Source organism: Mixophyes fleayi, chromosome 8 (genome assembly GCF_038048845.1).
Source record: "Mixophyes fleayi isolate aMixFle1 chromosome 8, aMixFle1.hap1, whole genome shotgun sequence".
Taxonomy (NCBI): domain Eukaryota; kingdom Metazoa; phylum Chordata; class Amphibia; order Anura; family Limnodynastidae; genus Mixophyes; species Mixophyes fleayi.
Window position 1 is genome coordinate 114,271,058 of NC_134409.1, and position 15,315 is coordinate 114,286,372.

Genomic DNA, 15,315 nt, shown 5'->3' on the forward strand with positions numbered 1-15,315 from the left:
TTATCAAGCAATGTACATTATTTGCTGCAACATTTATTATTTATGATAGTCTTTCAGGAACTACGATAACGATATGAAAAGATAGCTTTTGCTTTCATTTAATTTGATAGTTCCCGGGTGGCTGAAAAACAAATTTATTAAAGGAAAATTATATATTTTTTTTTTTTAATTGCGCTAATTTCATGTAGAATGGTTGGATTTTTGTAATGACGTCCTTATTATGAGTTATGTTTGTGCAACAATGTGGACTACACAGCTGTCCAGAGGATGTCATGAAGCGCGCTGGATACACGGCAGGGCACCATGATGGTGCGCCCGGCACACTGAACGGTGCACGCCAACTTTCCGTTATTGGGAAATGGCGCCCTGGTTGGTGGAGATGGGCACCCTGTGCAAAAGGGTAATCGTCACACCAAAGTCCGACCTCCTACCACATTAAGATCACCTTTCATTAAGCTAAACTTTCAAGTTTTTCTCTCATAATACTGCTCAATTTAACATCATTTATGGAGTTTATTAATCACGACAGTGATGGATATTGGGGACTGTTGTGTGTTTAAAGCTTTTTCTTTTCAATGAGCAAAGTGAAACTTGAAGGTACAAAGTGCATCCCATTAAACGTACAGGACAAAACCCAATCTGTAGCTCAGAGCTGGTGCCAAGTTCAGGTGTTCTAGCAAATACAAGATGGCCGCTGCTCTCTTCCACAAGGCATGGAATGCCTCTAGAAATCCTCTCCAACCCTCTATGTCATTTCTAGAATCTTGCTTCAGTCATTTTTGCACTATATACATAACTTCTATGTGCTTAGCAGGGATATTGTCACTTAGGGCACTAGTTGGCTTAGATGCAAGGGGATTAAGGTCCTTTGTAACCCAGGCTCTATTACTAGAAATGTAAGAGTGAGCCTGTTGTTGTGGTGGACCGCCAGCAAATATACCCTTTACCTCTTTATTAAAAACACCTCACTATCCTGTTATCAGTTTCTGATATGCTCCATCCAGGCCTGAAATGTGCCCTCCTTTGAATAAATCTTCCCACTTAGTCTAAGTTCCACCTTACATATCTATAATAATCAATCATTTCTTTCTTATTAACACACCTTAGCAGACTTCCAAACAAATGATCATAAAACACTTCTATAAACGGAGTAAAACAGTAATAAACCACATAATAATATGCAGACTGGATGCCAGTATAACTGTAAGACCCAACAGTAGAGATTTATTTATAGGTTTATACATCAGTCCCAGAAGAGTGGACAGTTTGTAAGTAAAGTGTCTTGGTAAGATTTGGGCCCAAAGAGCAACTGTCTTTCCAAAAAGAGGGACAGCGTAGAAAAATTCCTTAAGGTTACTTTAACTTTTGGGATTTCTCTCTAAGCGAGTCTCCATTTACGAAGGAACTGGTGATATATGAATCTATCCACTTAATGCTATTGTTGGAGACAGTGACCAATCTATTTGACCTGAATGCCGCATTGCAGGATATTTTTCCACGTCGTTCACACACGTCGACGTTCGGCTGAATGGCCGGATCAGACGGGCCCTCAAAGTGTGCCAGATGACTACATAAAAATGGCGCCTTTAGTCAGCCAGCTGCATTTCACTGTCTATATAGTCAAAGTCTGACAGACTGTGACCTGCATCACTGGCTGTTTCCTCTCATACATAGCGTGGCATTTAAGGGGGGAGAAGTAAAATAAACCTGGAAATTATCCAATAAAAAGACGCCAATGTCTGAGGACTATATGACAGAATTTGTAGTGACTTTTTATGACAATCATTCCTCAGACTTTTAACTGTTTGATGCTATATACAGCCGAAGTCACTATACAGCACAGTACATGAGCTGGGATCTCGTCTTCCTCGTATTCAGAGCCGCTTTCTGGCACAGTTTCTCTTCCTATCACCCATCTCCAGTTTGAGATAAAACTTGTCTTTAGAAACTTGTGACATAGCTGAGGCTGCCAGAGACGCTGCCAAATAGGCTTACTAAAATAGTATTATTTTTCCCTTAAATCTCTAAAATCCCTAATCCTGCAAGCTGGTATATTGTAAGATTGCTGCCCGTGCAAAACATTGTCGTATTTGGTTCCAAAAAAATGGCATCAATACAAATTTGTTCTCCTTTTCCTTCTGTCTTTAGTGCACTAATGTTCAAACAGCATAGATGTTTGTGTTTTGTGTGCCCAATATCTAATCCACTGGTACTATAAGATCCATGCTAGCGTTATGTTATTCCTTTGAAGGTGCTAAACTTGGTAATATTTGCTGTCAGGGATCTTCCATAATGATTTCTCTCTGTGCAGTATTATGGGGTACCTGTATAGAGTTAGTACAAAGAAAAGTCAGTTAAATAGTTTTTTCATTGTTAAAATTTTTCTCTGTTTAAAAAGCAGGTGAAATTATAATTTGCTACAAAAAAAATCTAGTATAGCTGTTATATAGTACTTCCTTTTTATAACGCTAGCTTAAAACATAGGTCAGATATGATGTTATAGAGAGGTTGGCATTATAGAGAGGGTGACAGATAGCGTAATAAATACATTTTAGTGCAGTTTGAGCAAATAATATAACTAGTGGTATAAAAAGGGGGAACTGTATGTTTCTCCCAAGTTACTGACTTGAAGATCTCAGACTTTCTCAGACATTCTGAGGACATAATACACAATTTCCTTAATAAGCAGAACTGAAAACCCAGGAAAGGTAAGAAAGTGCTGTGTACCATGTACAACAATTCTCCAGGGTCCTGTAGTATCCTTACCTAATATCATCACTGTCATGTGAGGGTTGATTACATTATATGGGGGAAATTCAATTGACAGTGTTACTCGTGAGAACAACGTGGCCCGCGCACTATTACCGTTAGTACGGTAATGTTAACTTGGATTTCTGCTCCCGGCATTAAAATCGTACTAACGGTAATAGTACGCAGGCCGCGTTGTTCTCACGAGTAACGCTGTCAATTGAATTCCATGGTATTCAATTGAAGGGGGTTATTCAATTGTTAGCGTTAACGGGAAAAAACGAGCGATCAAAAAATATTACCGTTTATACGGTAATATTGCGCTAGAAAAGCGTTAATACGGTAGCGAGCTGAAATTCCGCGAGTAATTACCGTATTAACGCTAACATTTTTTGAGCGCTCGTTTTTCCCCGTTAACGCTAACAATTGAATACCCCCCTTAGCGTTAACGGGAAAAAACGAGCGCTCAAAAAATCTTAGCGTTAATACGGTAATTACTCGCGGAATTTCGCGAGTAAACTACCGTATTAACGCTTTTCTCGCGCAATATTACTGTATAAACGGTAATATTTTTTGAGCGCTCGTTTTTCCCCATTAACGCTAACAATTGAATACCCCCCACATGTGTTTTTTTATTTATACTCAGAAGTGTGTTTTTTTGTTTGCCGTGTTGTGTGGTGTGTCGTGTTTTGTGTACTATAAAGACACTATAAAGACAATGGCGATTTTAAATGCCTTACGTTTATGTTATGTTGTTGACCACTTAGGTTAGCTTAAGATTTTAGCGTATTTTATTTTGGTTGAGGGGAAACAAAGGGATTGGGCGTTCTATTTAAAGTTTTGACATTTGAGAGTTTTGGATTGTTAAACATCAGCTTATGTAAAGCAACGGGATAAACTCCCCGCAGTTCTGAAAGCAAAAACAGACGAGAAGCAGTTCTCACATCAACCATCGTTTCCACGATGGATATTGGCTCAGTGGTTCATGAGAATAATATAAAATGCATGTCAAGATCCTGCATCCGTTCCTAAGATAATAGCTGCTGTATATCAGCCCGTGCTGTACTAAAAACCCAATCTACAGGAAGGATAAACAAATGATGGCCAATTTTCTGCGAATTAAAACCATTTTTCTCCCTTTATAGCCAGCATGCCAACCAGTGAGACCGAATCAGTAAATACTGAGAATGCCGCAGGAGAGGCAGACAGCGGCGGGTGTTGCGGGAGCATGTGGTAAGTTCTGGGGATTGTGTACAGACAAGACAGACAAATGTGTCCACAAATTGACTATATAGTAATAATATCCCAATGTACTATAATAATAATAATTTCCCTCAATGTTCTGTACTGTATGAGTACAGTGTTGATCTACAAAAGATACATTCAGGTAGCGATTGTTGTCTCAGATCAGAGCCCAAAGCAGACAACCAATTAGCTGCCTCATTTTATACTAGAATGGCGGGGGTCAATTATACATGTGAGTTTAATGTGTTTCACTAGGAGATTCACTGTGGCTCAGGCTCTGAACAGAAAACTGTAGAATATAGTTGTTTACTAATATGTATGATGACGGCCTCTGTTTTCTTCTATTTCAGTCAGTCTATTTCCAAGTCTAAATTCAGGTATGTATGTATGTATGTGTACATGACGCATTATCGTGCTGTCAGACTGCGCTATTTGTTTAATCAACAACAAAGTCATGGCTTAAATAGACACTTTCATCAATAGTAACCTTAAAGATAAACATTTAATATAAATCCTCGACTTATACAAGGAATAGTTTGCCAATACAAGCGATTGCCTTTAACCAGGGTCTAAAGAGTAGATTTTCCAAAACTTTTAATACAGGAAAAGTGGAGGTGTTGGCCATAGGAACCAATCAGATTCTAGTCATCATTTATCTCGTACATTCTAGAAAACGATAGCTATAATCTGATACTATGGGCTACACTTTTTTTTTTATTTTGTAATAGAAGTTTTAGCAAATCTTCCCCTATATATGCTACACATACTGCCTGGCCAAGCTTCAGTATACATTTGCTCAGCTAGGCTGCTATTGACAGGAATTGAAACTGTTGCAGAGATACAGTGGACTTGTACACATAATGTAGAGCAGTGGGGGATCCAGGGGGGGGGGGGGGCGATCGGGGCAATCTTAGAAATCAGAAAGGGGGTGGGGCCTAAATCGCCCCCCCCCCTAAGATTGCCCGGGGTAAAGCAGTTGTCTAGATCCACCCCTGATGTAGAGATACCAAATCTACTGGAAATCAGAGAAACACTTTGGGCCTGATTCATCACAGCACACATACTGAGTGCAATGTACGTTTGTTTCAGAAAGCACATAATTCGAGGAATATGTACTCCCGAATTCAACAAGGAGCGGATATGAAGATCTGTGCACTGATGAATTCGGGTGTAGGTCTGCTCAGCTCTACTACATAGGACACTGCAGGATTATTATTATTATTATTACCATTTATTTATATAGCACCACTGATTCCGCAGCGCTGTGAACTCATTCACATCAGTCCCTGCCCCAATGGAGCATACAATCTAAATTCCCTAACATACACACACAAACAGACAGAGAGAGAGAGAGATAGAGACTATGGTCAATCTTGATAGCAGCCAATTAACCTACTAGTATGTTTTTGGAGTGTGGGAGGAAACCCGAGTACCCGGAGGAAACCCACGCAAACACGGGGAGAACATACAAACTCCTCACAGATAAGGTCATGGTTGGGAATTGAACTCATGACCCCAGCGCTGTGAGGCAGAAGTGCTAACCACTAAGCCACCTTGCTGCCCTTTGAGCTTTACCTTTTATCTTTAGAACTTTTATTACTGTTTGATACTGTTTTATAGTTAATCAGCAAAGCGGCTAAATCTTTTCACTATGTTATTTCTCATTTAAATCTGGCAAGCTACATTTGGGCAACAGTGAGAAATATACAGAAAAGAGCCACAAAAATAAGTAAATTACAATGTAGCTTTTTTTGTGAAAAATCACAAGAGAAAGTGGCTGCACTGACACTTATAATAAACTAAACTACTATCACACAATCATATAAGATATTCAATTTATTGAATACATAATAACTTATGTCTATAAATCGCAGTTAGGGACCACGTAGTCTTTTAGCCGGTAGCTGCTATCACTAATTTTACTAGATTATTCTCTCTACTAACAGCACCGAGGGTTTCAAATATTCTCCTTTTTTGTAGATATTTTTATTGTTTAAGAGACTGCCCATGCATCCTTCAGTATTACAGGGGTTTAGCTATGGCTAAGAAGTCAGGTAGCCAGCGTTTGGCACACTGTAGAACAGAGATAGTTAATTTGTGTCTCTCCGGCTGTTTCACAACCTGTGTCTAGCAGAACTATACTGGGATTTCTCAATACACGACAGCTGGAGAGCTACAGGTTACCCAAGCCTGAAATACTTTCACATTAAAATATGTCATCTGCTCTACTCCAGGTAGAACATTTTGAACCGAGATTACACAGTTTACACCCCAGTGACAACAGAAATTGTTTCTACCTGTAATTTACTTTTACTAAATTAGCCACAACCTGTATTAGATCTGAGGATTGCAATTATTGCTGTAAATCAATCTTTATCTAATTTCTCAATAGTCGACGCTGGCGTCGATGGAACCGGTTTAACCGAAGAAGGTGCAGGGCTGCAGTGAAATCTGTTTCATTTTACTGGCTGGTGATCATCTTAGTCTTTCTCAATACTCTGACCATCTCCTCTGAGCACTACGACCAGCCTAACTGGTTGACGCAAATACAAGGTACGCACATGTATCCAATTAATATCTATAGATGTAGCTTGTGCTCTATGATAGATATTAGGGTTCCCATCATTTTGAAATAAAAGAAAAAAGGGACATCCTTATGTTCTGGACTTTACTCAGTCAATAAACCTACTTCATTCTTCCTTTAAGGTCTTGAATAAGGTAAAACAGTTCTAAGAGCCTATTCTCATTGCCCTGTTAGTTTGGGTGGATCAGGAGTCTAAATTATGAGAAAATAATCAGTCAGACTTCATGTGCAAAAAAAGGGGTGGACTATTCTGGAAACATGGACACTTGGGAGTCCTAGGAGTGGAAAATGGAGGATTTTTAAGAGTATTATTATTATCATTATTATCATTCTTATTATCATTATTATCGTAGATTTATATGGTGCCACAGTGCTCCGCAGCTCCGTACAGTAGGGAAAATAAGACATACATAATACAGGGACCTACAAGGTAGACAAAATAAACGCAGACATGAAAACAAAGGGTATGGAGGACCCTGCTCATTAGAGAGCTTACATTATAAGGGGAAGAGGGCACAGCTGAAACAAGAGGAGCAAATGTGGCTCAGAGTGGAGATTGGGACAGTTGTGATGGTGCATTAGTGTGAATATTATCAGGTATAAGGTAAGCTCTAAAATAGAGATGGGTTTTCAGATAGTGTCTAAACCTATGAAGGCTGAGAGAGCCTGATTGGGCATGGTAAGGCAGCACGATAGAAGTCTTGTAGGTAGGAGTGAGAGGTGGTTACCAGAGAGGATACAATGCGCAGGTCAGTGGTAGATCTAAGAGGTCGGGAGGGAGAGTATTTTGATATGAGATTTGAGAAAGGGGTGGTGTTGCTGAGGGCTTTGTAGGTAAGGGTTAGTAATTTGATTTAGATTCTGGAGGTCACAGGGAGCGAGTATAGGAATTTTCAAAGTGGTGCAGGAGATATGGAGCAGTAAGAGAGGAAGATCAGTCTTGTAGCAGCATTAAGATGAATGAAGTGGGGATACATGGGTGTTGGGAATGTCAGATAGAAGGAGGTTGCAGTAGCCAAGGCGGGAGATGATGAGAGAATGAAAGGGCGTTTTCTGTCAATGTTTTTAAGGTGTAGTCGACAGGAGGGCGAAGTCAATTGTGACACCAAGACATTGGGCTTGTGAGACTGAGGAAGTTTGGTGTTATTGACAGTGAGGGAGATTTGAGGGGAGGTGGGGAATCTGACAGGAGGGAGGGTAATAAGAGTGGTCGATAATCCTCTATTTTATGATAATGGCATTCCTGAAACTGCAATATTGCATGTGTGTCTACGTGCCCCACTCTTTATATGTGTGTGCTTATGTGTAAAAAACACTAGGTTGTAGGGGGGTATGTACAAACCAATAAATTAAAGTCATCTGAAGATGGAAAACACTAAGGGGTATATTTACTAAGCTGCGGGTTTGAAAAAGTGGAGATGTTGCCGATAGCAACCAATCAGATTATAGCAGTTTAGTAAATCGGTGGTACTGCATTTAATTGTACTGACTGAGCCGACAAACAAGAAGACGACAGAAGGACACCGATGCCTAGTACAGCGACCGGAAAAATAACCTACTTACCAGGATGCCTTAACTCCTAACCCTAATACCCCTAGCCCCTAAAATAATACTTAAATTACATCAATGAAAGCTGGGTCCGGCCATCGCCGCTTTAAGATAAGTCGCTGTTTGTGATTATGTCATTTTGCACAGTCGGCAACACAACGAGTCGTCCCATGAAGACATCTGCATCCTGGTAAGTAGTTTTTTTTTCCAGTCGCTCAACTAGGCAATCAGTGTCCTCCTGTCGACTTCTTCTCTGTCGGGGTAGACAGTACTGTTAATAGGTACTACACCCTAGTAAATATACCCGTAACTGACCACATACAATGAAATCATGCACACAGATTATTGTGAGGTTCTAATCAAACTTCATACGTTCCAGATATCGCCAATAAGGTCCTCCTGGCCTGTTTCACCTGCGAGATGTTGGTGAAGATGTACAGCCTTGGGCTTCAAGCTTACTTTGTCTCTCTCTTCAATCGCTTTGACTGTTTTGTGGTGTGTGGGGGTATAACAGAAACTATCCTGGTGGAGCTGGAGATCATGTCACCTTTGGGAATATCTGTCTTTCGATGTGTTAGACTTTTAAGGATTTTTAAAGTGACAAGGTAAGTAGACAGCAGTGACCCACAAACGTCTTCTGAAGCCCTTGTCCAACACGTGATTGCTAATTTGTCCCTTGTTTAATTTTCAGGCACTGGGCTTCCCTCAGCAATCTTGTAGCTTCATTGTTGAATTCCATGAAGTCTATTGCTTCTTTATTGCTCCTGCTTTTCCTCTTCATCATCATCTTCTCCCTGCTTGGAATGCAACTATTTGGCGGCAAGTTTAACTTCGATGAAACACAGACAAAAAGAAGCACTTTTGATAACTTCCCGCAATCTCTCCTGACAGTGTTCCAGGTACTAAGGATCAGTGTTGTGTAATGTGTCCATCACTGCTGCATGTATTGTGAATTAAAATACAGCACCCCTAGGTGGGAAATAGCGCCAATGTTATTGAACAATGGCTATGACCATGGCTATACGAGCAAATAAGCTCGATGGTTGGCCTCATAGCAATGGCTGTAAACCTGACTTTTTATAGGGGGTGTGAGTGGGAGGACTAATGAAAAGCCACAGTCATGGCCATTGTGCATCTCATTGGTTCCCCCACTCACCCCTCCTCTTAAACCTCATCCCTTTTCTCCCATTCTGCAGTCATTTTAAAGAGGTGAACAAGAAATGTGTTTTGGTGGTAGTGCAGCTGTAAATTTCAAGTTCAAGTCTAGGTTATGAGAACCAGTTTGAATCCACAGGGCTTGTTCTAATATAGTATATATATTGCGGCATCTTGCACTAGTATGTGAACAGTGGAGACGCACTAGCATTAAAATCATTAATCCCTTTGCCAACTTGTTTTCAGTGCACTGTTTATGAATTTTAGAAGCTTGCTTGAAGGTTTGAAGACTTGAGGAAAGTCTTAATGTCCAAGGGAGGGAATTCCACAAAGTAGCTGCAGCCCCAAAAAAGTCCTGTAACCGGGAATGGGAGCATGTAATGAAAGATGCAGATTTGTTGAAAATTAGGCAACCAGTGTAGAGACTGAAATAGATTGTAGGGGTGAGAGTCTGATTCGGGAAAGACCAGTAAGGAGGGAATTGCAATCGTCAATGCGAGATGATAAGTGCATGAATTAAAGTTTTTGCAGTGTCTTGTGTTTGATATGTGTATATTCTGGAAATGTTTTTTAGATGTATGTAACATGATTTAGATATAGAGTCGATGTGGGGAACAAAGGCAAAGGATAGTTCTGAATCATTTATGGTCATGTAGTCAACAGAAATAAAAATGTTAGGTAAGAAACTTCTGTTGGTAGAGGACCTTGTGGTACTCCAACTGTTAAAGGAAATGGAGCAGAGGTGGATCCAGAGAAATCAAGGGGTCAGGAGATTGGGTATGAAGATAAGAAGAGAGTAGATACTTCATCTTCATTTGTGGGATCAAATGACGAGAGAATGTCAGAGGGTGCTGGGAAGAAATTGAGGTGATTGCTTGTTGAGGAAGATGATACCATTATAAGTCGGATCTTATCAATAATTTGATACAATTATGTGTGTCCGAGTGGGTTTATGTAGGGCACTTGTGCTTTTGCCAATTATAATGAAAAATAACCCAATGAAATGCTTTCCCTTCAATTAATTAATTAACTAAATCTATAAATCTATATTCAAAAGTTTCCATACCCTACTATACCTCTTCCAAACCTTCCCTATCTGAATACCCCCCTATGTCTTTAAATTCCTCCAATATGAAACATCCAAATTTATCTGGGCTGGTAAACGTACACTTGTGCGACTCGCTGTCCTTCAGAGGTCTTCCCGGGTCGGGGCCCTGGGCATTCCAAATTTTAAGAGATACTATCTGTCGGCCCAACTCGCTCAGTGTGTACTTTGGAACGGTCCTACATCTGCTAGGGTCTGGTGTTACTCTCGAAGCTGAAAGTCTGGGCCTGCTCACCCCTTCTTCCCTCCTCTGGCTCCCAATGACACGTCGCCCTAAAAAGGTCCTGAACCAACCCACAGTCTCCCACTCCCAGTCTGTCTGGGACTTGGCCTCCAGACGCCACGGTTTGTCCCCTCACCACTCCACAGTAGTCACTCTCTTCAATTCTCCAGAATTCCCCCCTGGATTGCTCTCCTCCTCATTTGTTTCCTGGCACACCGGAGGGATCCGATTCTTTTTTAAATAAAGTATTTTTATTGAGATGTTTTGGTTACAACATACAAGTAACATACTGAACATCCTATCTAACTAACCTCTGTCCATACCTATGTCGCTATAAACATTATACAGTGTGTGAACTTTTAGGCCAAGGAGGCCATCAGAGCTCTTTTAGTCAGTAATACAGTTACGAGTTCAATAGCATAAATCCAACAGATTGTCTCCAACCCTGTTTTATACGAGAAATTGCACTTCAGGTCAGACCTATTGAAGCTACACAGGGCTGAGAGCCAACTACCCACCTGGTGACTACCCAAACCCACGTTATCATCCCGATGAGGGTAGATAACATAACTTGATTCATATCAGTGATGCTATACCTTGTGGTATTTATGCATGGCCTTCCTATTTTCATACATGAACCACTCATGCCTCCAAACTTCAGTAACTAGATTGATCCATTTAGGTACACTAAGTGGCTCAGCCAACATCCATCCCCTAGCTATAATATCTTTAGTAAGGAGGCCAAGGTAAGTATATATTTGAAGAGTGGGTTACTCAGATTCTCTTCTAGAGTAGTGCCAAACAGGCAGATCTTAGGGCAAAAACCCGGAGAATCTGACATCTGAAGCAAACCCTCAGGAAACTGGTCATTCAGTGCATGTCTCAGCTGTAGATACTGGAAGAATGTTGTTGGGTAACAGGAAGTCCGCTCTCAATTGTTCATATGTAGCTAATTGACTGTCTATTTATATTTGACCTATGGTGTGAATTCCTGCCCCTCACCACAGCACTGAAACCCTCCAACCCCAACAGCTCCCTGAAACCAGCATTGAACCAGAAGGGAGTGTCCGGGTCCAGCCCTTCACTTCCCATAAGAGTATGTGATATTGCCCAAATCATTGATGCCTGACATATTATAGGGGCCACCTCCCTAGGTCTGTGCTTAGATAACAAATCCTGCAAAGCTCCAAGTAGGGTCCGTCTGCTCGCCCAAGAAGTGTCAGAGGGTGATGTTCTGAGTAGCGCCCAACCAGGAGACCAAATGTGTAAGCTGGGAAGCAAGATAATAAATTCTAAGATTGGGCAGGGCCGGTCCTCCTGAATTTTTGGTTCTACATAGTGTGTTAAAACGCACCCTAGCTCTCTTGCCACTCTAGAGCAGGGAAATGAGATGTTTATTAATGTTTTGGAAAACTTTCAATGGTAGAGGGATCCGATTCTTAAATGATATCACTCATAATGCCTTATTTCCCCAGTTTGCTGACATACAAGCGAAAACTGGCTTACCAACTCAATGCTTCTATCAATACCTACAAATTCGCAATCTCCACCCTACCATTAAACCCTGCCTTACCTCCAACCCCCTCACCACCGTTGAGTCATTGTGCCTGCTCCGGGCATCAACGCCTGGTCTTATTTCCACTATTCACTCTGAACTGACCTCTCCTACTGCTCCTCATCGTGATCCTCATGAGATAGCATGGGAGCGGGTTCTGGGCAATCCTCTTGATGACGAGGACTGGTCTGAAATATGGGACAATGCCGCCTCTAGCTCTATTTGTGTACGAATAAAAGAAAATGTCTATTAGCTTCTGTTTCACTGGTACTACATCCCTACCCGCCTTCATAAGATGTTACCTTACTCTTCGGACAGATGTTGGTGTATATGCTCAAGCGCAGGCACTTTTCTACATATTTGGTGGTCTTGTCCGAAACAACTCCTTTCTGGCACGACGTCAAGTCCCTGATAGAATCAGTCATTTAAATTACTCTTATTTTCAAACCCAAATTCTTCCTTCTTCCCCTTGGATTCCCTTCAGCCACTAAACATCAAAACAAACTAGCTCATTACATCCTCTCTGCTGCCACCTGCCAAATTGCCTCAAACTGGAAGCATGTCTCTCCTCCCCCTTTCTCCAATGTGATCGCCACGATTTGGCAGGTTCATCGAATTGAATTTATGACCAGTATTATACGCAACTCCTCTAAATCCTTCAACAAGGTTTGGAAACCCTGGATGTCCTATTTTCAATTCCACTACCCCTTCACCTACACTGTACATCCCGTCCCCCTCCCCCCATCTCTGATCTAACGCTCTCATGGTTGGTGGTTTCTGACACACCCACCCTTCAACCTTCTCCTTTCCCTTTCTTCCATCTTCATCTCCTTCACTTTTTTCTTCTCCTTTCCATTTTCTTTCTGCTTTTCCCTCCCTGTTCCTTTGTTTCACATCTTTCACTTGCCTCTTTTCCTTTCCCTCTTTTTTTTCTCCTCACTCTCTCCATTCTTTTTCATACATGAGCTCAGAGTATCGTTCCTTCAACCGATTGAAGCAATACTTTAATTGTACTTGTTACATCATTTGCAAACGTCAATAAAAACTTTTGTTTAAAATAATTTAAAAATTCCCATACCCTAGCAGAACTTAAGTTACTTAAAATTGTATATACCTGTTGTCAGTGTTACCTACAAGCGCAGTATTTTACCCTGGGAAATTCAATTTTTTTTTATTTCAAGAAAATATTAGTATTCATTGTATGCACATACTCCGCAAATGTGACTGTGTGTGTATAGGGAGTGCTAGAAATGTCAGTACAACAGGGTTTCATAATATTTCACACAGTAAATGTGGTCTAGATGAATCCTGGGCACTTGTAAGTTTCCATCCACTTATCTATGAGCTGTTTGAGTGACTTCCAGCAATGTTCTTATGTGCAAAGAAAAATTAAACTTCACCAGCTATAACGGCACTATCTTCCACATCTGTAGTTCTAACATGTTTCTAGAAGTTATCCACATATATTTTCACCAGCTATAACAGCACTATTGAGTTCATACACTATATGGACAAAAGTATTTGGCCACAACTGTTAATTATTGAATTGAGGTGTTTCAATCAGACCCGTTGCCAGAGGTGTATAAAATCAAGCACCTAGCCATACAGTCACCATTTGCAAACATTTGTGATACAAAATGGGTCGCTCTGAAGAGCTCAGTGACTTCAAGCATGGTACTGTGATAAGATGCCACTTTTGCAATAAGACGGTTCGTGAAATTTCATGCCTGCTGGATATTCCACGGTCAACTCTAAAGGATATTATTAAAAAGTGAAAGCGTCACATCACCAAGACCAATGCCAAGCGTCAGATGGAGTGATATAAAGCACACAGACACTGGACTCTAGAGCAGTGGAAATGTGTTCTGTGGAGTGACGAATCACGCTTCTCTGTTTGGCAGTCAGATGGGCGAGTCTGGGTTTGATGGATGCCGGGAGAATGTTACCTGCCTGACTGCATTATTCCAACTGTGAAGTTTGGTGGAGGAGGGATAATAGTATGGGGCTATTTTTCAGGGTTTGGGCTAGGCCCCTTATCTTCAGTGAAGGGCAATCTTAATGCTTCAGCATACCAAGTCATTCTGGACAATGCTATGCTTCCAACTTTGTGGCAACAGTTTGGGGAAGGCCCTTTTCTATTCCAACATGATTGTGCCCCAGTGCACAAAGCAAGGACTACAAAGACATGGTTTGATGAGTTCGGTGTGGAAGAACTTGACTGGCCCGCACAGACCTCTGATCTCAACTTCATCAAACACCTTTGGGATGAGCTGAAACGGAGATTGCGAGCCAGGCCTTCTAGTCCAACACCAGTGCCTGACCTCATAAATACAGAATGAATGGGCACAAATTCCCACAGAAACACTCCAACATCTTGTAGAAGCTGTTATCGCTGCAAAAGGGGGACCAACTCTATATTAAAGTATATTTATTTGAATACAATGTCATTACAGTCCCTGTTGGTGTAATGGTCAAGAGTCTGAATACTTTTGTTAATATAGTGTATATTTGAATTGTAATAATAACATATTTAAAGTAACTTATATTGTAGGTTTACTTTTTTTTTAAAAAAAACCAACCCCTCATATAGAAGATGGATGTTTATTCATGGATGGAGCAATTGTTTAATTCAACAATAAAAATTTATTTTTGTACCAATGGTCGACTTTTCTTATTAAAAGAACACCAAAGAATTATGCAGCGATTAAATCATTTTCCTTTTGTGATTCCTTTTTTGCCTTGTGTATTTTTAAAATAATTTTGTGCCTTTGAATGAACATGAATACCAAATAGCTGTCTTTTTATAACCACAGTACTACTGCTGGGTTTATTTTTAGTGAAACAACACTTGATTGTCTCACTTTCATTGTGAGCCGTTGTTGTGTTGGTGCAGGCGTCTGATGCATGAAACAAAGCTTGGTTCTAATTAGTTTCTGCTAAATGTTTCTAGTCGGCAATACCGTGGTTTGAAATCAATCTCATTTCACAGAACATAGGAGCTTTAAAGGGATAATTATACTATACGTACACAAGTAATACAATAGATTTCCATTATATACTGTTTGTCTTTATTGATGTTAAGCATATGTTGACCCTGTTGCTATAGTTAGTACTGAAGTGTGGTTGCGGTGCGTTGTCCTGCTGTGCTTCCC

The 15,315-nt window shown here is 40.6% G+C and overlaps 1 protein-coding gene across 16 annotated transcripts in view; it reads left to right on the top strand.

Annotated features, from left to right (window-relative positions):
• CACNA1D (calcium voltage-gated channel subunit alpha1 D) overlaps positions 1-15,315 on the top strand; it is a 291,185-nt gene that overhangs the window by 170,615 nt on the left and 105,255 nt on the right. For all 16 annotated transcript variants that reach the window (XM_075183238.1, XM_075183237.1, XM_075183227.1 and 13 more), the window contains 5 exons: positions 3,894-3,981; positions 4,344-4,370; positions 6,386-6,546; positions 8,505-8,730; positions 8,817-9,024. In XM_075183238.1, coding sequence (XP_075039339.1) covers positions 3,894-3,981; positions 4,344-4,370; positions 6,386-6,546; positions 8,505-8,730; positions 8,817-9,024 — 710 coding nt within the window. The remainder of the gene's footprint in view (positions 1-3,893; positions 3,982-4,343; positions 4,371-6,385; positions 6,547-8,504; positions 8,731-8,816; positions 9,025-15,315) is intronic.